At 38.9% G+C, this 27,802-nt stretch overlaps 1 protein-coding gene across 1 annotated transcript in view; it reads right to left on the bottom strand.

Annotated features, from left to right (window-relative positions):
* Nucleotides 1-27,802, bottom strand: part of Lrp2 (LDL receptor related protein 2) — a 162,265-nt gene that overhangs the window by 84,854 nt on the left and 49,609 nt on the right. Inside the window, exons 18-33 of the mRNA XM_019204954.1 lie at nt 25,554-25,679; nt 23,950-24,080; nt 21,732-21,869; nt 21,025-21,306; nt 19,620-19,862; nt 18,544-18,663; nt 18,320-18,436; nt 16,578-16,955; nt 15,187-15,435; nt 13,791-14,002; nt 11,295-11,479; nt 9,996-10,224; nt 8,926-9,103; nt 7,177-7,305; nt 2,266-2,432; nt 1,142-1,285 (exon numbers count right to left, since the gene is read on the bottom strand). Coding sequence (XP_019060499.1) covers nt 1,142-1,285; nt 2,266-2,432; nt 7,177-7,305; nt 8,926-9,103; nt 9,996-10,224; nt 11,295-11,479; nt 13,791-14,002; nt 15,187-15,435; nt 16,578-16,955; nt 18,320-18,436; nt 18,544-18,663; nt 19,620-19,862; nt 21,025-21,306; nt 21,732-21,869; nt 23,950-24,080; nt 25,554-25,679 — 3,028 coding nt within the window. The remainder of the gene's footprint in view (nt 1-1,141; nt 1,286-2,265; nt 2,433-7,176; nt 7,306-8,925; nt 9,104-9,995; nt 10,225-11,294; nt 11,480-13,790; nt 14,003-15,186; nt 15,436-16,577; nt 16,956-18,319; nt 18,437-18,543; nt 18,664-19,619; nt 19,863-21,024; nt 21,307-21,731; nt 21,870-23,949; nt 24,081-25,553; nt 25,680-27,802) is intronic.

Below are 27,802 nucleotides of genomic sequence, written 5' to 3'. Positions count from 1 at the left end.
TATGACAATTCAAAGACAGATCAGTGCCCCAGAATCAGAGCTGTAAAGCTGACTCTTTAAGCCAACTTCTTGACTTCTACAGGCCTCGATTTTTCTTTCTTTCCTTTTTTTTTTTGTTTTTTTGTTTTTTTGTTCCCGGGGATCAAACTCAGGACCTTGTGCTTATGAGACAGGCAAAATGCCACTGAGCTAAATCCCTGGTCCCAGCCTCAGTTTCTTATATTAAAAAAAAAAAATCCAGCATGAATCAAACAATTCTCCAAGTTGTCCTGGTTCACACCCAATGGTTCAACCTGGTTTGAGATATACTGTTAATTTCCCTCTCATTGTTAATGCTATGCTGCCTGCCTGCCCTTGAGAATTAATGCAAGGGCATCTAGGGGAAACTCTGTGAAGTATGAAGCACTATTCCAGCAGGAGCTCCTCCCCATATGCTCTAATGTGTCACCAGGTTGATGTGCACCTTCCGCATCTTCTATACCTATTTCCCTAGTGACCACCCAGCAGTGGATTATCACCTTGCAGGACCCAGCTTGCTGTCCCTCTCACCACCCTACTCCCTTGCCCTAGGAAGTTCTGCTTCCAAAATTACCATGAGCTACTAATCCTATAATGCAGAACACCAATACTGGTCCAGTTACCTTGGATTTACTTCATCCCGTCTAGCATTTCTTCTGGGAATTCAAGTAAAAAGAACGCTTATCTCAAAGGGGAGTACCAAAGGAATTACAATCAAGGTTCTCCTTTCTATTTCACGGTCAGAAAAACTGTATTGAAGTCACAGAGTTACTGAAAATTAGATGACAAAAATAGTGAAAATGTCCTACCTACCATAACCTTCTGTGTTTTGGTGAATTTCTTACACAATTTTCATTTATTTTTATATATCATTTTGTAAATTACCTAATACTTTTATAGGAACATGTTAGTATTGATAGAAGGAAACAAGGTAAGACAGAAGTCCTGATAGTTTATTTCTAAAGAGGTTTTCTCCTTAGTTTCAAAGATTGTGATAGTTAATACTGATGTATTTTCCCATTTACCTCTTTAAGAGTAATTTCAAAATCCTTGAAAACTTTTCCCGGAATAGATTTATATAAACCTGAAACCAGGGTCCGTATAATTGATATGGTGCTATTACCTCAATGGACTGGCTCGAAGGAGTGGTGTAATACATGTTCCGTGATATCCAGTCGAAGGCCAGGCTCATAGATGACCCCAGCAGGGACAGAGGAGCAAACACTGTCCTGTTGGTGCCATCTATCTTCACCCTGTGCATTTCACCCTGGGAAGAAAGACAAGGGCTGAGTGGTGAGGCAGAACCATGTATCTACACAGCATCCCTGCCTTCCCCACGGCCACTGCTGGCAGCCGTGTTTCCTTAACACACCTCACACTCATGGGAAAAGCAGGCAAAGGTGCAGTACTGGGGGTCAGGCTCACCGCGCCAATGCCAGCAACCTTTTCAAAACTCTGATTTTGAGCATGTCACAAGAATACGGGCTTACCAGTCAGGCTATCTCTGCTATTGTGTACAGAGCTACTTCCTAACACCCATAGGCTCAGGAGTCAGTAGGAGAAAACAGTCACAGCTGTGGATCAGAGGCCAGGAGCACACTTTACATAAGGGACACAAACATCAGGCATAAAGATCTCCCCTTGCTCCCTCTCTATTCACTCTGCCTTTTCCCCATCCTTGTAGGTTGTTTCCAAGGAAAAGTGGGGAAAGTGACCCCTGCAGGAGAGAGCTACAGGACTGCTCATTCTTGCCCTGGAAGCAAAGATTCGGATGGAAGGTCCCAACCGCCCCATGGAAGGCTTTCCTGGAATTCCCACTACTTCTGCCTTTACGATGGGTTTTCCATTAGCCTAGTAACGTCTCCTGGCTTAAAGTTCCTCTGAGTCAAGTTTTGTGACCACTCCTCCCTGGCCTGTGTTCTGAACCTAGCAGCAAGTAGTTGGTTCACTGCAGGAAAAATTGCAGGCATGTAACAAAATTTTGAATGAACAAATAATACTTAGAATAACAATATAATAATAATAGCTTACATTTCTTTCATTAAAGAGGGTTTTTTTTTTAAATCTTTACTCCAAACCAATTTCACATTTACATTCCTCACTAAATCAAAAAACTTAGTGATAAATTTGTTTCTTCTCGGCCATTTCTCTCTAATTCAGCCCACAGAAAATAACCTTGCAAGAAGGCATCAGTCTGCACAGGCTCTTCCAGACCATTATGTACACTGGATGACACTCAACACTTACTGGATTCTCAACCCAATAGACGAATCCCTCCGCATCATCAAATTCAACATCAAAGCCATTCTGAATGCCTGCTATGGGAACCATAGCATCATTGCTTTTCACTTCGGGATCAAGGGAGATCCCAAAAATTACATTCATTCTTACACTCATTAAGAAAGGCTGATCACCTGTGAAAACAAAAAGCTATTGGTCAAAATTATATCACACCACTTCCAGATATTTAAAGTCAGGAAAGATAATGGATCATTACCAGATACGGGGTAAAATGCCCCTGCAGCAATACCTACAACACACAGTACAAATTTCATCAGGTAATTATTGGCTCTCCATGGGGTTAGTCGGTTGCTGGGTCACAAGACTTCCATCTCCACATATAATGCTGTCTGCATCTTTCCAGGGAGGATGCGTATTTACCTTACTGAAGAGGTAAATTCCTTACTTAAATTCATTACTTCCTTACCTATGCTGAAAACCATCAGCATTGGACAAACTTTGCAGTTGTAAAGTTCTTCCATTTCTATACCTGGACAAACCTCACCATCACTGGACAACTCAGGGAGAAAGTTTTAGGTGAGCAAAAAGTCAAAGAGAATTCTTAGACTATTCTTAGTGAATGCCATGCTCTTAAGCATGCTCAGAAAATTAGTCACTACAAAGTGATGCCTATCATTTATTAGAGACTTTCATTAAATAAATCCAAGTTATTTGGCCAATACAAGTCTTCCTTGCTAAATTCTAACTCCCAAAGGGCAGTGAGGGTGCTTGACTTGCTCATTACTGTCCCCAGAGACATAATGATCTTGGTAAAATAGCTGCCCAATAGATATTTGGGGTCAAGAATGACGACATAGTGCCGGGGACTCAGAGGTTCTGCCCTTGCCTCGCAAGCACATGGTCCCAAGTTCAATCCCCAGTATAAATAGTAAGTAAATAAATAATAATGACCACATAGCTGAATAAATGGATGTATGCATAAGTGGATATATAAATAGTGTCATCAAAAATTCTCACAAAACTCTTATAATATTTCACTTAGCCTGCTTCATAGATAATAAAAGTTTGCTTTCCCAAAAATAATCTATATCCTAGGTGCCATCCTATCATCAAAAAAATCTAAACTAGCAAAATCTAAGAGTAGGATTTTATTTCAAAATCTTCTCTAGGGCCAGGGATTTAGCTCAGTAGTTCCAGTGCCTGCCTCAAAATCTTCTCTAAGAAAAACTATTGAATGTAAGTTTTGTGTTAAGATATATTAAGTATTGAAATACTATAAAAATGATTAATCATCGCACAACTCTCTTATGCTAAATACGATTTTTTAGTTCTGATAATATGGAAATCTTTATATATTTTAACAGGATTTTTTTGACTCTTTTTCTTTTCCTCTTTTCACATTTCATTAAATTTTCTTTGTCCTTGCCATTTTTATTACTAAGAAATAACAATAATTAACCTAGCACAAATTTAAATTTAATTGAAACTTCACAGCTATCAATGCACTGTATTTCCCAAAGTACACTACACTATAGCAGTTAAGTCTTCCACAGGAAGCCCGCAAGGTTGTTTTCAGCTGAGACAGATGAGACTTGGAAGAGCTATGGCACTGCTGCAGGGAACAATGTAATAGGAGGTGGACCATTAACTCCTGAGCTCTTGCTCTCGGCTGCTCCATACAGTCCACACTGCTTACAGGCTACTTCTGAGCAACTGCCATTGCCACAGTAACTTCGCCCGATTTCCTGAGACTATGTGACACGTGGAATACATCGGGTAAACATTACTTGACTCCATTCATCTTCCTGAACCTTCAAAATCCTGTTTGGTATATAGCTAACAACTGTAAGTTAGGAACAAAAAAATTAAGCAAGGTCTCTTGGCTTTCAAAATCTAAGATCCTCATCACTACTCAGCAAAATGGGCAGGCCAGGTACTACATACTGAATGTCACATCACCACGCATTTCACCAAGCTTAATTACAACGATGAAAAATGGCAGCTATAAATCTCAGATGTGTCATGAAATTATGAGCTGATTTTAATTATTTGATTATATGTAATAAATGCTCTTTGGTTCAGTAAAAAACAAAAGCTATTTCTCAATTTTACAGGAGAATTTAAAATCATTCAAAACCTGATACTGAGTCTTTTTTTGATGGACAATCTTCCTTTTGCTTACCTGGAGTAATTCTCACCCAAAGCAATGTTTACAGCCTAAAACATTTGGCATTTCTCCTCCACCAAATCTGCACCTTCCCCTATGCACCACCCAGTGTTGGTCCTTCCTAGGGATGTGCCCCGGGCCCTGTATCTGGCTTCTCTTCCACAGTAGAGGAAGTTTACTCCAGTGAGCTCCTGCAGGCAGTAAGCCAGACAGTGGGTCACCATTTACAGCTATGATGGCTGAAAGAGTGGGAGCCATGGTAAAGGATGATGCTAGAAGTGAGTAGTGAGGTGATAGGTGGCATGGAGAGGAAAGGGACGATGAAAAGTGTTCTATGGGAAGGAGAAAAGAAGTGCTTTTTATGACACTACACTCCTAAAGAGTAAAGGAATGAAAACCCCAGAATCAGGGAAGGAGCAAAAAAATAATATTGGAAAGTGTGTCATTCCCTCAACATACACTGAGGGCCACTGTATGTCATCAGCAACATGCACACACACACACAAATTAGCTGGAGGCTTGACTTCAAGGAACTTAGCACCTATGGGTCAAAACCAGGTATGCAGATATTATCACTGTGATAACAGCATGAAGGGAGAACTGATAACAAAGTTGTCCTCAGTCACTATGCCTAGGTCTAATTCCAAAAAAGATTTCTTTATGTGTATTTTTCATTTCATGATCCCATTAAGGTTAGTAGTGTTGGCAGGGCCAACAAGAAGTGAAGAGACTAAATAGTTCAGGAATGGGAAGGTAATGTTGTCATTCAACAGTGACATTATGGGGAACATCTAAATAAAAACTTAAAATTTCAGAAAGCTATATTTTGAAGATTTTACAATATAAAAGTTAGAAAAATAGAAATAATTCCCCAAACTATTAGCATATGTATGAGTTCCCTGCTAGATATTTTAAGGCATAGTTTTATAAGGCTGATATTAGATAATCTGCATTTACACATAGCATCACAGAAGCACTTTAAAAAATACTCAGACCCTCAGTAAACATTTTACAAATGTTCAAGCAATTCAAGTGAAATGTTTTCACCTATATATGTTAACAAGACTTCTAAACTTCTTATTGAAAAAAAAAAAAGTGTGTTGCTTTTTGAATTAGCATATATTGTTAGTCAAGTCAACCAACTAGGACTCATGAATCCACTGGGAAAAACTAAAAAGTTCCATCTCAGTACAGTTAACCTATGGGGACACCAGGAGTGAAGTTATTTATCAAACAATAAGAGGTTCTATTTAGAACTAACACTTATCAATCACCATCTGATGGTAACATTGATTACACCAACCCCCAATACACAGTTAACCATCTCTGTGTAGTGAAAGAAGGCTTTGTGTCCAAAATGTCTACAGCCCAGATTAATCTTTTCCTGAAAGACTCTGAGGACACACTAAATTAAACAATGTCAACAAGGATTAGGTACATAATAAGTCTGAAGAAAAATGGCAAATGCCAATCCCTTTTGTTAGCATCACCAATAATTAAAATCTTTCATCATGAGAGTGTCATCGCACAATATTGCATGCTGGTGGAATTTAATTTTCAGTAACCTTACATCTGCATAGTCTACAGCCACCACGCGTTTCCTGGATTCAGTATATATTTTCCTTTTGAAAACTTGATTCCCCTCCAGATTTGGACTCTACTATTGCTAAATTTAGAAATGGATTATCATTACCCTATAATTTTAACTTGGCTACAGCAATTTTTATCAATATCAAAACATGCTCAGATCTCTTCACGGACAGAAAGAAACAGGTTAGGCTAACTTTTTAGATTTAAGCAAGGGTGAATGATTTTTAAAAAGAGTTATCATAGGTTTAGTAATCCTGAAGAAAATTCTTTTCTTTCATACTCACTAAAGTACTTGGAATAATCCTTTACACAATATTCATTCGACCCAGTAATATAGCTCAAGTATGAGATGAAGGTTAAATTGCTCAAAGGGTCACTTACCATATTCATACAGAGACAGTCTATTTTTTTTTAAGTATCTGACAGCAATATTAAAGGTACCAAAATTGGAGTAAAAAATCCAGGCCAGAACATTAATTATTACTAAAAATGAGGAAATAGACCCAAAAAATGAAACACAAAATTTGAAATTTCCTATTATCAAAATTCACAGGAAAATGGATGCATATTGAGGATATACTGCTATGTGAAATAAATAAGTCACACGTGTAAATACCGAATAGTTTCTCTGGTGTGAAAAACTATAACAGTACATAAGATCCTAATGAGATAATTGACAATGTGAAATAGGAAGAAAAGGGCTAAAGGTGTAGGGAAAGTGGGAAGGGTAGGGGAAAGGTAATAAGGGAAAAGAAAAAATATGAGAAAATGAAAAAATGGAAATAAAGGGTTTGTAAATGGGGAGGGGAGGAGGGGGTGAAGGGAGGGCAGGGACAAGGGGAAAAAATGAGAACCAAGACCTGTCATGTGAAGGTACAAGATCCCAATGATGAATGTAACTGCACTGTATACCTAAATGTACCAATAAACTCAATGAAAAAAAAAAAAAACAAGAAAAAAATGCTTAGGGAAATAGACATAATTATATACACAAGAAAAATTAGCTCCAAATACAGAATCTGTGTTACAACCGAGGTGCGCAACTGCATCGCCCCACGTAGGCTAGCACAGGCTCCTGCCCAACACAGTGGAACACGGACGTGCTCCACATCAGCCACACCACGCTCCTCTTCAGAGCACACTTAAAGGGCATACTGTACCTCTCACGCAATTCACAGAATCTTGGGAGAGATTCCATCCCGACGGACAAGCACAGGAGTAATACTTAGGCCCCTGGGCGGAAAGCAGACACAGATGGCTGCAGCGGGCAGAGGCACAAGGGTTCGGAGCTATGGGAAAAAGAAACAGAAGATCACAGGGGTGAGCAGCAGGTCTCCCACATTGAGGTGCAGAATCATGCTGTCATTTTCCTCCCCAAGGCTCCCAGTACTTGGTGAAAAAGTACCTTAAGTCACCTCCAGTAAGAGACACAAACAGGGAGGTGACTTACCCAAGGTCACAGATTAATCCAGACCAGATTATGAACAAATAACCATGGAATAATTTGGAACTTAATAATAGAAATATGATGCTAAGTAATATTCTTGTCTGACCTAAAAGATCTTTTTTGTATTCAATGAAATCAGATTGTTTGCTGTGTGACCTTGACATTTACCAAGTATTGTCTGTTTGCTTAGATAATAATCTTTTATTTTTCTCCTGATGACATCTTTGTGTGTCCCTGCTCTGTGAAAAGTGTCACAGGATGTTTCCAAGATCCTATCTGTTCTTGTCACGTATTCTGTGTTAGATTATTAATCCCTTCACTCCAAACATCTTCAGCATTCACTAGATGCCAAACACCAGTATAAGCACTGGAGATTCTTTAAACACAGAGCACATACTCTTGCAGAAAGAGAAATAAAATCAAATTTTCATGTGTATATGTGCATGTGTGATTTCAGAATGTGAAGATAAGTAGCAAAATAATTATGAGAGAAAGGATTATTTCACTTGATCTTAGCGAAAAGGCTGAGAAGCAATGAGGAGAGGCTATTTTCAAGGAGCCTTTGAGAAAGTGACATTTGAGCAGAATCCTCAATGGCAGGAAGGAGCAACCTTTGAAGAACCTGGGAAAACAGATGCACCAGCAGAGTACACAGCTGCACAGTTCAGAGCCTGGTGTTTCCAGGCCATCGTGAAGTCCAGGGTGGTGAGAGTAAGTGGGAGAAGAGGCCAGGAAAGAAGCAGGGCCAGAGTCTCAAATGTGATGAGAAAACACTGGAGGGTTTTGAGGAGAGAAGATTAAGTGAAGATTCATAACAGTGACTTGTTTCCCTCTCCTATCACAAAGAACACCGCCAACGCCAAATCTTGGGCCCCCCACACCGCCAGCCTAAGTGTGACTTAGGGTGGCCACAGCAGCACACCTATGAAGAGACTGCCATAATAAATGAAGTCCTGCTGGGCACAGTGGCACATGTCTGCAGCAGGATCACAAGCCTGACCCCAACCTGGGCAACTCAGTGATACCCGGAGTTGTATCCAATTTAAAAGTTAAAAAGGGCTGGGGGTATAGCTTAGTGCTTCCTGGGTTCAATACTCAAATTTTAATTTGAAAACAAATTTAATTAACAAGCCCTAATAATATGCTGCTTTAAGCCTCTGAGTAGTACGAAGAGATCTAAAGTGCTATCTGGCCCAGAACTTATTTTGTCAGCTGAGAAAACAGAGGCACAATCTAGATGTGCTGTTGTAGCTACAAGGTAGTTACTGTGTGCAGGTAGTTGTTGTAGGTTAACTACAAGGTTTGAAGAAATACAACCAAAAGCAATGGGAGGATGGGGAAAGTGTGGAATGGAGTGCTTAGTGGGGAAAGGAAAATATATGACAAACTGTGCAGCTGGCATTCCCAGAAGGAGTGATCGCCAAGCTATACATAGGCAGGATGCTCCTGTGCCATCACTTACACTGTGGTTGTTTCGCAGGATGAACTGCAACAATCCCAAGAGGTCGGGGGACATTATACATCACAACAGACTGGTTCCCTCCATGCCACTTGTTGGCTTCAACAACCCGACGGGTGGCACGGTCAGTCCAGAACACAGATTCTTCAAAGAGAGTCAGGGCATAGGGGTGCCTCAGGATCTGGGAGGCAGAAGCAGACAATGAGCCCTCGCCCAGAAAGAAAAGCCAAGGTGTCTGCTCAAGAAGACGGTCTCCTTTAGCATCTAATAAGATATGGTGACATAAACAAATAGGAGACAGACAATATACCACTTATTCTGAATCCCGCTATTCTACTCAAAATACTTTCACATGCACTTGTCTGGTAAGGACACTGGGTGCCCATTTTAAAAATGAAAAAAAAAGAAAAGAAAACACAGAAAGTAAGGGGTCCTATGTGGATCCTCACCCATTAGAAGTGAGCGAAACTAAAGGATCTAGTTGGTCACTCTCACCACCTCTCTCCCTGAGCCAAATGTGCCTTGCCCTGGTTCACAACAGTCTGCACTGCTCAGGTTATTTCCTAAAGGCTGGGAGGTCTGCAGAGCCCCTGTAAGTCACAGGAACTATGGACATCTTAAATGGAAGCCAGAGTAGCTCTTTGGTAAAATACATATCTTCTGTATTTGCACATTTCATTGGGGAAAATTAATTAAACAGAATAAAAAATATTAAAAACATAACATGGTAAGATTTAATCGAGAAATATAAACCAAGTTACATTATTATTGGCTAAACATAGTTTTTAAAAGATCCAGGAGCAGTAGATTAGCATCTACAGATCAATTAAATCACATGAGCTATTAACCCACCAGTGCTTCCTACCCTGCACAATCTGACCAGGAACTATGATAAAAATATTTATTGTTCTGTTCCTAATAGATGGATTGTTCCTCAGTGTTGATATTTCCTGCATTGACCTGACAAATACCTATGGCACAAAAATCAATTTCTTAGTTTTCTATATTCTTATGTTCTCTTTTCTCTGTAGCCACTAATGCAATTTTAAAGTGGTTTGCCTTGCTAAACTTACCAAATCACCAGCTATCACCTGCCTCCGATGTTGTCCATTATAATCACAAAAGTCTAAGTAATCAAGATAGGCATCCAGGAAGTAGATCAGTCTATTAGGGTAGTCAATAGTCAAGCCACAGGGCCAGTAAATCTTTTCCTGGACAATGATAGTACGCAAAGTTCCATCCATGCTGGCTCGCTCAATTCGAGGGTGATGACCCCAGTCAGACCAGAACATGAGATGTTCACTGTGAAAAGAAACTGGTTACCAACTGGAGTTCAATATGAAAAATAACTGTCATTTGCAATAAGCCAACATCCCATACATACTCTGCTTGAAATAAATCATCTGCAGTTCAGAATAAGTACATGCACAGAGCTTACTATTTCCTCTGAATGCTGCACAGTAAAAGCTATAATCATAATGCCATCACAAGCCATCTGGGTATTTTTACAATGCTCATAAAATGTGCAATATATTGTGACCCTGAAATGTTTAATTCTAATTCATGTTTGTGTGCAATCCATAAATAATCTAGAAAAATCCATCTACCTTGTCATGTTTTAGGTGAGAGTCAATTTATTCTTCTTCAGAGTTACATCATAAAGTAATACTTTACAGTATTTAGAAGGTTAACATAAATTGTCTAATTCGGCATTCTAAAGAAAAGAATCTAAGTTACAGACTCTAAGTAAATTCAAAGGAAGAAGTCCTCACTGGTTTTTAAACACCTGAGAGAATATTTTTATGACCATCAGGTGCAAGATTTTCTTCTTCATATAACTCAAAAGGGAACTGTAATAAACAACATGAAACTGAGGCAAAACAAAAATCTCATTTTCTGCTATGCAACCATAAGATATCAAAGGCACAGCTAAGTGGCCCATGGATGACCATAGAGTATTACTGCATGCATTAATTTATATAATTATACAACAATCACTTCACATTTGTATTGCCAAGCTAATAAGTCACTGTGTTCTTACACAGTCAATGAAGAAGACTATTTTGATAAAAGAGGGTCAGCAACAACGTTTGAACAGAGGTAACTTAGTTTTGCAGTATGATTATCTACTACACATGTTGTTTGTCCATCATTATACCCCTGTAAAGACAACATAATTTTTTAAGATTTTTTTTTAAGTCTTACTTCATTGTGGATAGGGAGGGAGAAACGGGCTGAAGGGTGGGGGAGGGAAATGGGAAAAAATAACAACCAAGGGTGATTATGCAAAGGTACAAATTTCCAACAATGAATGTCATTATATTGTATACATTAAATGCACCAATAATATTAATTTTTTTAAAAAGTCTTACTTCATTCTGGGATCTAGTGCTAGTCCCCTTGGATTTGTTACATTTTTGCTAATCAGCACCATTCTGTGGCTCCCATCAATTTTAGAGACTTCAATTGTTTCCAGAGCATAGTCTGTCCAATAAAAATTCCGTCCTATCCAATCTACTGCAATACTTTCAGTCATGTAGACACCACTGTCATGTACCTATAGACAAAAGTGAATCAAGGGAGGATAATAAAGAGAATATATTAATGCAATCATGGAAATTGTATGAAAATCTAGCATAAAGCACACCTAACTAGCCCTTTAGCAGCTTGCTTGGATTAGAAAAGCTGGTCTTATTTCTCAGACAGAGAAGTAAAAGCATCAAGTAAATATATGAAAAAATGTTCCACATCACTGGTCATTCGAGAGATCCAGATGAACACAACACTGAGAGTCCACCTCACCCCACAAAGAATGGCTGCTATCAAGAAATCAAACAATAACAAATGGTGGGGTTCTGGGGAGAAAGAAACCCTTCTCCATTGTTAGTGGGAGTGCAGACTGGTGCAACCACTATGGAAATCAATATGGAGATACCTCAAAGAACTAGGATTAGAGGTTCCATTTGACCCAGCCATCCATCTGCTGGGTATCTTTCCAAAAGAATTAAAAGAATCATACCACAGTGATATATGCACACCCATGTTTATAGCTGCACAGTTGGTAATAGCTAAAACTTGGAAACAGCCCATTTGCCCATGAGTTGGAGGCTGGATAAAGAAGATGTGGTTTTCTTTTTTATTTTTTTTTCCAGCTTTAGTTAAGTTTATTGGTACATTTTAGGTATACAGTACAGTTACATTCATTGTTGGAATCTTGTACCTCTACATGACAAGTCTTGTTCTCATTTTTCCCCTTGTCCCTGCCCTCCCTTTACCCCCTCCTCACCTCCCCATCTACAACCACTTTATTTCCATCTTTTCATTATCTCACATTTTTTTCTTTTCGCTTTTTACCCTTCCCCTACCCATCCCATCTTCCCTACACCTTTAGCTCCTTTCTTCCCATTTCTCAATGTCATTAATCTTATTAGGATCTTCTGTATTATTGCAAATTATTCACACCAGAGAAGATGTGGTTTTCTACAAAATGGAATGCTACTCATCCATAAAGAATGAGAAATTAGAGTCGGTCATAGGAAAATGGACGCATATTGAGGTTATACTCTTCTTTTGGTTTTTTGAGACAGGGTCTCACTATGTAGTTGAGACTAACCTGGAACTAACTATGTAGCCCAGGCTGGTCTCAAACTCACAACGATCCTCCTGCCTCAGCCTCCCAAGTGCTGGGATTACAGGCATGTGCCACCACCCCCGGTGAGGTTATACTCTTAAGTGAAATAAACAAGTCACACATGTATAGATTCCAAATAGTTTCCCTGGTGTGAAAAACTATAATTGTAAATAATATCCTAATGGTATAATTGACAATGTGAAATAGGAAGAAAAGGGCTAAAGGTTGTGGGGGAAGTGGGAAGGGGAGGGGAGGGGAAATAAGGGAAAAGAAAAAAATGAGAAAATGAAAAAATAGAAATAAAATTTTTGTAAATAGGGAAGGGGTAGGGGGTGAAGGGAGGGCAGGGACAAGGGGAAAAAATGAGAACAAAGACCTGTCATGTAAAGGTACAAGATCCCAATGATGAATATAACTGTACTGTATACCTAAAATGTACTAATAAACTCAATGAGGAAAAAAAAAAAGAAAAGTTGGTCTTGGGCTTGGGATTTAGCTCAGTGGTGCTGCCACCTGCTTCGAAAGCACAAGGTCCTGAGTTCGATCCCCAGTACCAAAAAAAAAAAAGAAGAGTTGGCCTTCCCATGTAGGCAACCCATGAATTAACAGCAAGGTAGTCTTGGAAAAAATACACAAGATTTCATAATATTGAATGTTCTAAGATAATACTATTAATTGAATTAGTGGGTACTTTTGTTTTGATTTCAAAAGTTGTTGCTTTATACGAGTTAAACACATTCACTAAGCTTGCAACCTTCTGAAATTTTATAATGCTCATACGCCAGAAGTAATATCTCTTTTAGGTGCCGGCAAGTACAAAACAAGTTTATAAGGAGCAGAAGAAATATAACTATTAGGGGTTAAGAAAATGAAACTCTGGAAGATGAATAAAGAAATGTAACTAAATTAAACAAAGAAACCCACTTAGTCTCCTGCAACTTCATCTGTTCTCGTCCACAAAGGACTGCCAACAGTACCAGAGGGACATCATGAAATCTCTGTACCATGTGACCCTGAATTCAGAATCATGAACAGGCTTTCAGAGAACACATTCTTACCTAACACACTCACAGGACAGGAACTGTGAACATTGAGGCCTCTTGATTATGTGGTGCTTTAGAAGTGACTATGAGAGCGGCCCAGGATGAGGGAGACGGGTTGTCTCCCTGTAGTGAATATCAGCCAATAGACCCACGATCAGAACTGGACAGCCCCAAGTCTGCAGAAATGTACTTACTACTCTCCTGTCTGTTCCGTTTTGAAATGCACTCCAGGTTTTGCGCTGTCTCGAGTCAGACCAAAAAATACGACCACTGACCGAATCAAAATCCAGAGCTATAATGTAAGAACCATTCTGGACCAGTGAGGCGATATTGTGGACGTGAGAGGTGATATTGTCAGCTATAATATTGTTCTGACTTGCCACAAGTAACAGCAGATTCTCAGATGCTATCCAAGTGAGGGAGAAAGGCACAATGTCAATGATTCTGGGAGAGAAAAAGTTCAAGGGTCTTTTAAACATTTGATGCAATACTTTGGCAACAGAAGGAAGATTCCAAACTAGAATATGAGAAGGACTCTAAGAATTTTTTTTGTTTTGTTTTTTGCTAAGAATTATTTTAATTACTCCATTCTTAACCTTAATAACTTACTTTTATGAGTATCTAAGATACACTCTTTCTGAAATATTTTTCTTCTTTGATTTAGATTTCAATGCATATCTACCTATCAATCTTGAGTAAACTCTACTTACCTTCTTCTTGTACCGTGTTTTTTTTTTTATTTTTTGCTTATCTGTCTCACTAGCATGGGGCTTTTCACAGCAAAAATCGTATCACAAATATTTTTGTTTTCCCTGAGTCATTAGGCTGAGTTCTAAGTGTCTGCTGATATTCCCTCGCCTCATTCTCTTTCCAGTCAGAAGGCATTGCCAAGTTTGAGCTGGCCACATGGCCACACAGCTAGAGCCAAGTCTCTGCCTCCATTGCAGCCTGCAATGACCACGTGACTAAGTTCTGGACAATCGGATTTGAATAGAAATGAAGTGCCCAGATTCAGGTCACGTCCTTCAAGGGAAGCTCTTGACCCTCTAGTGTCTCTTTCCCTTTCCTACTTTAGAGAAAGCAAAAACTGGAGTAACAGCATTAGTTACTAGACGGAAGCCACATGATGGAGATAATAAACCAACTCTATCCCTGAACTGCTTACCATTCAGACTCCTACTTGTAAGTTTTGTTTCATCCTCCATTATTTGATGACTTTGAAATCAGCTAACTCAATATTCTAATGTAAGTATGATCACTTTCATATCGTAGAAACTGAACTTGATTGGAATCAAATTCACCAAGTATTATTCAAAGATGATTCAATATAATCTATAAATCACGTATAACTTAACCCATTTAATATTTTTAAAAATATTAACAAAAATCTACCTGTGTGTGTTTTAGTTTCTAGTTTCCAACATAGATTAAGATCTTAGAGGTTAACAGAAATTACATACTTGTCCAATATTCTAGTTGTTCTGGCTCCTACTCAACATTGTCAAATGTCCATGCACAACACTTAAATATAAGCTCTAAGATGTGCGGCTATAAGACTGGAATTAGCTCTCTTTGAAGTTCAGTAATTACCTGCAACTTTGCAAGTCCTCCCATCATCCTCTAACCTGTAGTCACTATCACAAGTGCAACGGAAAGAACCTCGCAGATTGTAGCAGAGCTGGCTACAAAATCCTGGAGTATCACATTCATTTATGTCTTCACAGGTCTTAGTATCATTGGCAAGTTGGTATCCTGGTGGACATATGCATGTAGCCCCGAAGGGCCCTTGAATACACTGGTGAGTACAACCACCATTGAAATGTGAGCAGCTATCCTCATCTAAAGTAAAGAAAAAGAATCACAAAGACAAAGGGTCAGGAGTCTTTGATTCACTCTAGTGTAATATTTTTTGGGTAGTCCCCATGCCTCCTTGCTGTGATGCCCATGTAAAATTCACTAGGACGCACTCCACAGGCTGCTGGGGTTTGCTTTGATTTGCCTAAGGATTCACTACCCTCTGGACCTGGACCACCTTCTTCACTATAACTCCATTTACTGCAATGAGAAAAATCTTGGGTAGATATTGTTGACATCAAGAAAAAAAACTGTCATTTGTGAAGCATGCAAAGAAATCTAATTTGCTTCTCTTTTGCTTCCTCTGAAATTCTTCTACCTACACAGAAATGAAAGATAGGAATTAAAATTTAAGAACAATCTAGATCTATGAAAGTGATGAACGGAAGGGCAAAGGTAATCAGAGCACTAAGGTTACAGATTTACCAACATACTTCATGCCTTACTCTCAGAGCCAAAATGCCAAAGCCTACAGCCACCCAAAGACAGTTCACATGCCTAGGGACACAAATACCCACTACTTCCATTAGTATTCTAATTTATGTAAGAGTCACAACACAGAACATGCACTAGAAGGGTAAGTCAAAATAATAATAATAATAGTGACATTTTCAGCACGTATGAAATCAAAAGAATCTAAAATACTTCACAGTCATACCTGGCTGCAGTTCATCTGAGAATGAGCATTGATTAAAGAGGAAAGAAAGAAAGGACAGTAGTTAGGATTACATGCCAATCATAGCATTAAATCACAGAAAACACAAATCCTCAAACTTCATTTGATTTGTGACAAGTTCTGATTGAAATTAGAATATATTGTAGTTAGGAAAACTCTTGAGCACATTACCAACAGGACCAAACTTCATTTGACAAACTAATGGCCTCATATGGTCTCATTTTTCTAAGTAATAACAAAAAAGAAGGAAAAACACATAGCCAGGTGCAAAGATTTAATGAGAAGTATTATCGGTGATGATTTCTTTGAGTTCAATCACGGTTACCCCTACATAGATCTGACATCATGGAGGAGCTAAAGTCTCTCCTAAGGGGACTGTGATCAGGGTGAGGCACTTCAGCCTAGTGCTCAGGATGAATGTGGGGCCGGTAAACGTGGTCAGGAAACTTACTGCAAAGCGGGGACTCATCTGTCCCGTTGGGGCAGTCAGAGACGCCATCACACAGCGCACTCAGGTTCACACAGATGGCATAGCCGGGGCACTGCCACTGCCAGCTGGGACAGTAAAAGGGCTGAGTCGGACAGTCCTTCTCATCACTCATATCCCTGCAGTCATTATCCCCATCACAGACCCAAGCTTTGTAGACACAGTTTCCATTGTCACAGCGGAAATGAGACGGAAGACAGGTTTTGGGAACACAGCCATGGTGCTCATCAGACCCATGGACGCAGTCTGGATGCCCATCACACTCCCAAGAGTCTGGGATGCAGGTTCCATCGCCTTGGCACTGAAATTCATCAGGGTGGCACATACCAGGAGGCCTGGTTGCTAGGAGAAAGGCACAGGAAAAACGGGTTTGTGGGTGTAATTCATAGGCTCTCTTATAGTCTACGTGCAGAGGAAACTGTTTTGGATCAGTTGTTTTGGATCAGTTAGAAACAAGTTGTTTCTAATCACAATTATTCCAAAATTAATTTTAAAAGACTAAAATGATATAAGATCTTCTCCCACACCACAGAGTCACAGAAATAATGTATTTGTCAAATTAGCAAAACTGATATCAGGATGTACAACTCTTAAATAGAGTTAGAAAAACATTCTGAATCCTAAATGCCAAATATTTTTGTATTACAAATTCAATCGTAGAATTTATCTGTTTCCCTATTAAAAATCACTGTAGGGCCAGGCATGGTGGCGCACGCCTGCAATCGCAGCACTGGGGAGGCTGAGGCAAGAGGATTGTTGCAAGTTCAAGGCTAGCCTGGACTACATAGTGAGGTCAAGAACAACACGAACTACATAGTGAGGTCTTGTTTCAAAAAACCAAAAACTAAATAAATTAATTAAATAAATGAATAAAATAAAAATCACTGTAGGATTTCAACAGAATATAAATATCTATAGCTACACTGAAATTCATGTGTTTGGATGTTATAATTTGACCTCAAATGAAATGTACCCAATGAAACTATCAAATATTAAGGCAACTAAAGGTGACAGTAATTAATTCTTTGCAAACTTTCCACTATTTATCAAGCAATCCTTGAGGGATAAGAATATCTTCCCTATTTCACAGGGGTAAACCTAATTTCCCTCCCAAGGACCTTGCAATGCAACAGCAAGTCTCACCAGCGATTGACAGTTTATCATCTGAATAGAAGCAATTTCATTTCTCATACCTCCACTGAATGTTATACCATTTTTAAGGCCCTTGTAACTATCTACCTTAATAATCTCTTGCCTTCTATAATCTCCCTTACCATGTTCTAAGAACAAAGGCTACTTAGCAGTTTTTCAACAAAGTCAATACCATACATATACAGCTCTGCACCACTTCTAGCCCAAGATGTGACCTCCTGCTTTAGATCTCATGAGATTTCAAAGAAATCATTAAAATATCCTTACATACAGCAAAGCCTCAAAAGTATGAAAACCACTATATATGGGATGTCCGAGGAGAAAGTTAAAATTGAGAACAAAAATATCTTTAAAATGATTAACCATCTAATATGCTAATTAGAAACCATTATCTGGTAATGCCCAGGTAGTTGTATTATACGTTCAGTACTTCATTTTTATAAGAATAATTTGTAATACAGGCGGTCTTTCCCACAGTCTGAGTTGGAGAAAATGTGCAGTAATGTCAGTACTGGTAAAATTGGCCTGAAATGCACCAGGCATGCGGTACTTACGACAGCCTGCCTCATCGGAGTTATCACTGCAGTCATAAACACCATCACAGCGGTATGTGTTACTGATACACCGGTTCCCATCAGCACACTTGAATTGAGCAGTAGTGCAGTTCAATACTGAGAATGAAAAGAGAAAAGCAAGAGAAATTAGCTCAAAGACAAAACGATTAAAACTGAGATTTTGGGGGGGGTAGATATCAAGAAAATAAAGCAAATCCACTTACCACAACCAACCTCATCAGAGCCATCAACACAGTCCTTGTCCCCATCACAGACATAATATGAATCAATACACCGATGCTCTGAGCAGTGAAACTGAGTAGGTCCACAAGTCGTTGAAGAGTCTAATGTCATCAAAAACAAAACCAAGTAAGTTCATTTCTTGCTCAGTGTACCAGAGCCTAACTGCAAACATTAAGTACCTACATAAATTATTTCGGTTGTACATGTGTTCAAAATTCTTTCAAATCAGCCACATTGTCAGAGTCAGCCCAGCAAGAAAACTCAAAATTAGGACAGTTTTTAGAATCAAAAACAGAAGAGCATGGGGTAGAGTCAGAAACTATGATTATACCTGGAAAAACAGAAGATATTTAGCAAGCGAGTGCCGTGTGCTTGGAATGGCTCTCTATCTCGCAACTGCTATGAACTCTGTAACTCTAGGCCAAAGCTAAACAAGAAGCCCAGTTAGGCAGCATGGTCAGCCAACTGATATGCCTGGTACAGAGAACAGACAGATCGGGACAACTGGCTTTAATCCAAAGCCAAAACAGAGTAATTCTAAAAGCCAGAGTCCTACCTTGCTGTTAAGTCACAGTTAGATGTCCTGGCTACTCCGACCACCACAGGAAGTTATATAAGATACAGACTTGAAGAACACAAAAACTAGAAGGGATTTTAAAGCCCATCTACCCCAAGAGGAAAGTGACAGGCCAGGTCATGCAACCAAGACTAGAATTTAGTCCAGAGAACTTTGTTCCATCTTAAATTATTACCACAAACACGAAAATAAACAAACAATAACCTAAACTTCAGGTCCTTAAGCAATGAAAACAGGTGGGAAAAAAGTCAATGAATAAACACTAATGGGAATTTCAATTTTATGTATTTCTTTGTTCTGATGCCTTTTGCTTCCACAAAATGCAGTGTGTAGGATTCTAAATTTCCCACGAGCAACCACATGCCTTGGTTTTTAGAACCTAGTGATAGGGAGACCTAGGACACAATGAAAACTTAATCTCAACAACACCTAGGTTGGTTCCTAGACCAACCAAGAAAGAGAAACCACTTCAAGACTTACTGCAGTTCTTTTCATCAGATCCATCGCCACAGTCGTTGTCTGTATCACAGACCCAGTCCCTTGGGATACAGTGGTTATTGTCACAGGTATAGTGGGAATCCGGGCAGACTGAAGGAGCCCGGGTGGGGCAGTTTTGCTCATCACTGCCATCCACACAGTCAATCTGTCTGTCACAGCGCCAGTGTGCGGGGATACACTCTCCTCCATGGCCACAGGTGAATGCCAAAGGGGAACAGGTGTTATCTACAAGAGCAACAGACTGGTCACTGGGACATCTGTTTTTACAGCTTCCAGAATACTGCAAAAATATACAAATCACTGTCTGCATTTTTACAGATAAAGAAACAGGTTTTTGAGAGATTTTGGAATCTGCCCAAGAGCCAAGCTCTAATTAGCGGGATCGATATGAACATCTTTAACTTTTAAGTTGTACTTCCTCCAATCACAATTTCAAACTCGGTCTACAGAAACCTTGAAATGTATTCTATAAAAAATGCAAATAGGCAAAATATTCAGGTAAAAATGTCCACACTTAGAAACAAGAAGGAAAAACAAAAATGAAAATTTTACAACTTTGAGGAAAAAATGTGCATGAGAACTTTTATCTTTTAAATCTATCACTGTTCTCTCCCAAAAATGACAGGTTATCATTACTATTTGCTCACCTTCATTGATTACTGAGATTTCAACTGTCCTATATTTTTTTAAATTTTAAAAAGATACTCATTCCTTTTGCAATAGCATATATTAGGCCTCAGCTTTAAAGAAGAAGAATGTAAGGATTAAGACTGTCATTTCACGGCCGGGTGTGGTGGTGCATGCCTGCAATCCCAGCACTCGGGAGGCTGAGGCAGGAGGATTGCTGTGAGTTTGAGACCAGCCTGGGCTACATAATGAGTGGCAGGGAAAAGAAATATAGCACATGAGATTTTCAAAGACTGCAATCCCAGGTTCCTATTCTCTTATTGTATTCTCAGGTACTATAAAAACACATCAATTTATTTTGATTTGGCTTTTTAATTTTATTTTCAATGTTTTTTTCAGCCATGTCAGAGGTGGAAGCCAGGGCTTCATACACACGAGGTAAGTGCTCTAGCCAAATCTCCAGTCCTGATGAGACTTTTTGAAGAGTTTCTCAAGATGTCATAGCTCTACAATGGTCCACACAGCTAATCTCATAAGAAACTTTATTAAAGGCAATCCAAACCAATGCTAGAAATCACCTGTGACTTTGCATATGAATGATAGGTATGCTCAGTTTCCTAAAGGCCTGTGAAGCGCGCGGTAAGCATCTGAAAGTGTGAGACACTTCCCCCCAAATAGGAGCCTATGCTTGTATTATATGGTAAAGCCCATCTCTCTGTTCTGCTCCCTCCGGGAGCATCTCCAGCGCACAGCTACTCACTGGATGTGCCACACTGGTGCTCGTCACTGTTGTCGTGGCAGTCGTCGACCCCGTCACAGCGGTAGTGACTCGGCACACATCTGCCGTTGCTGCAGGCGAAGGAAAAGGAGCCACACTGCTCCGTGGGTGGCTCATGGGCAGGGTCTCCCTCACACGTCAAGTGGTTGGAAGCCAGTGTCATCCCATAGGGGCATCCACACACACGCTGGAAATTCGGCACTGGGAAGCAGAAGTGGCTGCAGTCGCCATCGGGATGGGTGGGTTGACTGCAGGAGTTTGTTCCTGAAAAATGCACGCTCGTTAGGTTTATCCTCCATTTGATCAGTGAAGGAAAACAAATGAGAAAGTTTTAAATATTAAAAAGTAGCAAGCAGCCTCTTAGAAAACCTGCCAAGTACAACATTTCACTTAAATACAGACAAGTGTTAAAATGTGTATTTCCCAACAACACTTTCAGGGTTAGCGGAGATGAACGATACATAAAGTCTTACGGTGTGAAACTACGCTTGGGGATATGAATGTTAACACTATCATGAGCTATGTCAAATATGTATTTGAGGGGCCAGGCATTTAGCTCAGTGGTTCCGCCACCTGCCTGGCAAGGGCAAGGTCCCGAGTTTGATCCCTGGTACCAATAAATAAATACTTGAAGTGAAGGAGTCACCATTTAAACACGTCCATATGAAAAACTTGACAATCTCACTCACCAGTCTGGAGGTCGATATCATATGCTTTCACATGCATTACATGGGAGATACCACTTCGAATAACCCTCATATCTCCACCATCCAATTTTCTGACTTGAACAATGGCATCCAGTCTCCAGTCAGTAAAATACACATGCTCTAAGAAACAACAGAGGAAATTAGTATTTTCAGCCAGGACTTCCTTATAAATAAATTGTTTGGGCAAAGGCAATAGGCTTGGAAATGTGAGAATCTCCTCACATAAATATCTGTAATCTGTTTCTGTAGCCATTTTCCATGATGGTTACTCTCCAAAAATGGTCTTTGGAAAGTAATTTATTGATATCATAGTTCAGATTCAAGCAAGCCCCAAGGAAGTTTTAGGATGACATTTAGCAAAATTTAGGTTTAAATTTCTATAAGTGAAAATAATTTTTTAAAATCTGTTCAATGAAGCACTGAGGCCTTACAAGACAACTCTTATCCCAGTAAGGAATACTAGGAGCTTAGGCAAATATTTAACTGTGGGAAGGAATTATATCTAAGATCTCTTTAAAGAACCAGGGATGCAGCTCAGTGGCAGATCACTTGCCTAGCATGTGAGAAGGCCTGCGTTCCATAGTCAGCACCAGTAAAAACAAAAAAAAACCAAAAAGCTCCCTCCCAAGTCAAACATTCCATAGCCTGTAGGAATACTTCTTTTCATACTCTGCTTTCATAAGAAGCTGTTGAGGAGGAAAAGCACAGATCTAGCCCTAAGAGGAACTTCCAGTGTATGTCTGAGTATCAGTAAAAATGTCAGTACAATACTCAAAATGGTAAAAGAGAAGCAATGTAAGATTTAAAATAACTAGAATTTAATCATATTGTCTTTGCAATAACTGCTGATACGGGGAAGTAAACATAGCAAATTCAACAGTGTTCAAAAGAACTGCATCAAAGTGGGTTTTCTCTTTAGCAATAGTTTAACTAGTAGTCCCAATTAACAAAAAATGCTTAAGCTGTCACAAATTTTATCATTAGAACAATTTCACTTATTTGTGGTCCAATCAATGACTGACTGGTCAATGGATTCACTAAATCTTATCTCCGCTGACTAGACAGCATCTTACTACTTACTGTATCTACGTGAATGAGGAGTTAAAGCAATCTTTCAGTCCCATGTAGTACGCAGGCAGGAAGAACCAAACCTTCAGTAAAAAGATGCCTATTTTCCATGATGTTACACAATAAAAGAACTTCCCCTAAGAAACCCACTATGAAAGGCAACGTTGGAAGAAACTAATTTCTATTATTCACAACGTTGTGTTGTTCTCACAGGCATGCACTCAAACGTTTTGCATAACTGATAAAACCAGAAGGTACTAAAATTGTTATTTTTTTTCTTTAATTCCAAAGCATTCCATGACAACATTCTTCCAGTGTTCTAATATTACTGTGAAGAGTGCGAGTCTGACACCATTAGAGAAAAGGGAGTAAATGCTTGGAGGTGAGTAACTGTTGAAAATTGACTCATCTCATCCAAAATTTCAGAGCATTTCTGAAATATTTTTAAATACCACACACTCCACACATAAATAGACAGAAAGATGGAATAAACAGTGTATTTATTCTACATTCTGTGAGTGAGGAAGTCTTGGGTTTACAATCAATACCTAGTTTTTTTAAAGCATTATCTCATTCAAAGTAAGATGTTTCAAACCAGGCACAACCAGCATATACAGAGGGCCTTCGGTAGCACCATACAAAATACCAACTCTCAAACTAGACTAATTTTGGTTGGTGTCTCCTCATTCTCTAGGCCTAGCATTTTGTATAGTGCACTAACTATGCAACCATCCACAGAGCCCTGTCTCCAGGACTAAACAAGCCACCTGTTTCATTGGTGCCTGGTGACATTTTTATTCCCAGCAACTCCATCCACAGAATCGTGCCTACACACAAAAGAGGAGTTGAGAGCAGCCAGGCATGGCAGCACAGGCTTGTAATCCCAGAACTTAGGAGGCTGAAGCAGGAAGGAAGAGCACTGTGAGTTGAAGCCAGCGTGGGCTACACAGCGAGTTCAAGGCCAGCATGAACTACAAACACAGCAAGAGCTTGTCTCAAAAAAAGTACCATTTCAATTTTTTGTATTTTAAAGTGACAAGCATTTTGGCAATTCTGAGAATACCAAATAAGGATGAATTTACTGTCACAAAGTACAAAGTAACATAAACTTTTTTATTGCTTCAAAATATACCTTTAAAGACAGTAAGTCCAAATGGATAAGTCATCTGCTCTATATGGTCCAATCTTCTTCTATCCAAACCATCAAAAGTGCTGTGCTCAATTTTATCAAAAAGGGCATCTACCCAGTACAACCGTGAAGCACTAAAATGATAAAATACTTAGTTATTTACTATCCAGAAAATAGCAGAGCACCCTTTACATTTGGGGCATTCAAGATCAGCACGTTAGGGTAAAGAGGGTAAAGGGAAGGCAGGAGAATGGGGAAAGAATAAGAACCAAGACATATCATGTAAAGGTACAAGATCCCACTGATAAATGAAATTGTATCGTTTGCTTTAAATGTACCAATAAACTTAATGGGACCAAAAAAAAAAAAGAAAAAAGATTAGCACATTCAACTGACACATTTAACAAAAAAAAATTTTTAAACTGAAATTATAGTCATCATTAAAAATCCAACAATTTTATTCACCTCTCCCCACCCCCAAAGATACAGCTACTTTCAAAGAGCTTCAATTGATTGTCTTAGAAAATTTGAAATGTTAGGTTTTCTGAAGATTGGATGGGGTACTAGGGCTCAAACCCTGGGGTAGTCTACCACTAAGTTACAACCCCATCTCCTTTCAAAAAAAATCTTGTTAATGCTGAGATAGGGCCTTGCTAAATTGCTCAGACTTGCAATCCTTCTGGCTCAGGCTCCCTGAGGGTTGGAATTGCAGGTGCATGCCATTCCACCTGACTAAATGTTGCTATCTTTGAATTCAGAATTTTGTTCTTCTTGTGAGATCAACAAGCCAAGGAAGATATTAGCAGTGATCTATGTTTAATCTACATTTAAAGGGTTAAATACATTTCCCCATTTTTCTCCACCATAAACTACTTTGGTATTTCATAATTATGAGCATATTTAGCCTATTCCCTTGCTATATTTCTAGGTAGATTATCAATTCTTGAAAACTCTACCTTATACCCTAAAAGTTTTCAGTAGGAGGGGCCAGGGATTTAGCTCAGTGGTTCTGCCGCCTGCCTTGTAGACTCAAGGACCCGAGTTCGATCCCTGGTACCCCAAAAAAAAAGTTTTCAGTAGGGTATGGCAGCACATGCCTGTAATTAATCTGAAGCCAGAGAACTGCTATGAGCTCAAGGCCAGCCTGGGGTACATAGTGAGTATATCCTATCCTAAACTGTATCAATACCCAGTCTGGGGAAAAAAAATTTACTTATCCAAGGAGCAATTAAACAAATACATATTTGTTGATTACAAAATGTTCCTAACCTTAAGATGCCCCCTGTAAGAAATTACACACAACTTGCATTTCATCAAATCCCATCAAACTTCTCATGGGATCTGGGGCTCACCTCCACCATCCTGACCCTCAACTAAGTTCTGTCATTCTGCTGCTGCTAGCAGGTTCCGCAGAGTATTTATGGATACACTGGTTTTCATCCCACTTTGCATCCTTATATCACTCAACATCCTTATCCTATAACCAATTAATGATTTAAAAATGTTTGAGGGCAAATTGTATCAGTCTATTTACTCCATCATATCCTCCCACAATGCCTCATCCGTGTTCTGTGGGAATTCAGTAATAGGGGATGATTCCAACTTACTCCCAATCAATGGCCAATCCATTGGGCCAGCCAAGTGTGGTATTTACTATAGGCACAAGGTGAGATCCATCTGCCCACGCTCTCATAATTTTAGCAGGACGGAACCAATCACTGAAGAATAGATACCTAGAAAAAGATGTTATAAATCAAACATGTTAACCTGGGAACAAATCACATGACTTGAGGAATTTAGCATACAGATTTTTGAGAGATAAGCTTCAATTAATTTCATTTTCTGTATGTTATTGGGCTCACCAGATTTACTGCATGACTGATCTAATTCTTAGTTAAAAGTTCAGTTATCAACATAATTGAATTCACAAATACAAATGGCATTAAATTGGGCATCCAGACTACTGTCCTAGACTTTAGGACCTACAATACTGTGACACAAAAAATTCTTTTAAAAAAGACATTGAATACAGGTTACATATTAAGCATTCCATACTGTTGAAATAAAATAATAAACCATGAGCAAAAAAATAATTTTTATCTCTTTCTCTCCAAATTAAACATTCAGGATACCTTAGATCACTCTCTGGTCGCTTTTTTTTTTTTAATAAAGAATTGATAAACTGGCAGCAAAACATTTCATCCTAAGGTAAAAAGTCTGTTACCCAAAGCATGTTTTTATTTTTTTCTTTAAATTCTAAGAACTGGCACAATGATAAGTTTAGGGAAAATGACTCAAAAAAATCAGCCCCCCCCAAATATAAAGACCCAATTCAAAAATGGGCATCCGAAATGAACAGACATTTCTCAGACAAAGAAGTAAAAGCAGCAAGTAAATATATGAAAAAATGTTCAGCATCACTGGTCATTCAAGAGATGCAGATAAAAACAACACTGCGATTCCACTTCAACCCTCAAGAATGGCTGCTATCAAGAAATCAAACAATAACAAATGTTGGTGGGGTTGTGGGGAGAAAGGAACCCTTCTCTATTGTTGGTGGGAGTGCAGAATGATACAACCACTATGGAAATCAATATGGAGATACCTCAAAGAGCTGGGACTAGAGGTTCCACTGGACCCAGCCATCCCTCTGCTGGGTATCTTTCCAAAAGAATTAAAAGTATCATAGCACAGTGATATATGCACACCTATGTTTATAGCGGCACAATTTATAATACCTAAAACTTGGAAACAGCCCATTTGCCCATCCGTTGGAAACTGGATAAAGAAGATGTGGTTTTCCTATAAAATGGAATACTACTCAGCCATAAAGAATGAGAAATTAGAGTCATTCATAGGAAAATGGATACATATTGAGGATATACTGCTAAGTGAAATAAATAAGTCACACATGTGTAAATGCCAAATAGTTTCCCTGGTGTGAAAACTATAATGGTACATAAGATCCTAATGATATAATTGACAATGTGAAAGAGAAAGAAAAGGGCTAAAGGTGTAGGGAAAGTGGGAAGGGTAGGGGAAAAGTAATAAGGGAAAAAATATAGGAAATGAAAAAATGTAAATAAAGTATTTGTAAATAAGGAAGGGATAGTGGGTGAAGGGAGGGCAGGGACAAGGGGAAAAAATGAGGACCAAGATCCCAATGATGAATGTAACTGTACTGTATACCTAAAATGTACAAATAAACTCAGAGAGGAAAAAAACAAAAATACACTTTTCTCTTTCCCCTAGGAATCAAAATTAATCATTTGCAAATGTAACTCACACATTGTAACTGAAATATGACCACACCATTTTTTTTTTTTTTTTTTTTTTTTTGGTAATACTGGAGATCAAACTCAGGACCTTGCACTTGCAAGACAGGCAACAGTGCCACTGAGCTAAATCCCTGACCCCACACCATATCATTTTAAATGAAAAAGTCATTAAAAAAAAAACTGAACAGCTTTTCAAAACCAAATGCCAAAGATTCAGGTTAATATAAATTTATTATAAAAGCACAGTCTCACCCTATAGGATGACAGCATTTAAGAATAATATTAGCAGTTTAAAACTATGTTTCTTATATTATTTCACAGAGAGAAAATAAAAATACAAAGGCACACAAGCTTTGCATTTGAGCAGGCCTGGTATTTGAATAGCTGTGAGTCCTTCACAGGTTACTTTATCTCACTGAGCCTCAAATTCATTATCTCTAAAATGGGTGCTAGCCAGGCATGGTGGCACATACCTGTGATCCTAGCACTCAGGACACTGAGACAGGTCGATCACCATTTGAAGCTAGGTTGGGCTACATAGTAAATTCAAGGCCAGGCTGAATTGCATAGTTAGACTG

This window comes from Fukomys damarensis, unplaced genomic scaffold (genome assembly GCF_012274545.1).
Source record: "Fukomys damarensis isolate Sample0158 unplaced genomic scaffold, DMR_v1.0_HiC HiC_scaffold_26, whole genome shotgun sequence".
Lineage (NCBI taxonomy): Eukaryota > Metazoa > Chordata > Mammalia > Rodentia > Bathyergidae > Fukomys > Fukomys damarensis.
The sequence above is the reverse complement of the archived record's forward strand: the minus strand, read 5'-3'. Positions and strand labels throughout refer to the sequence as shown.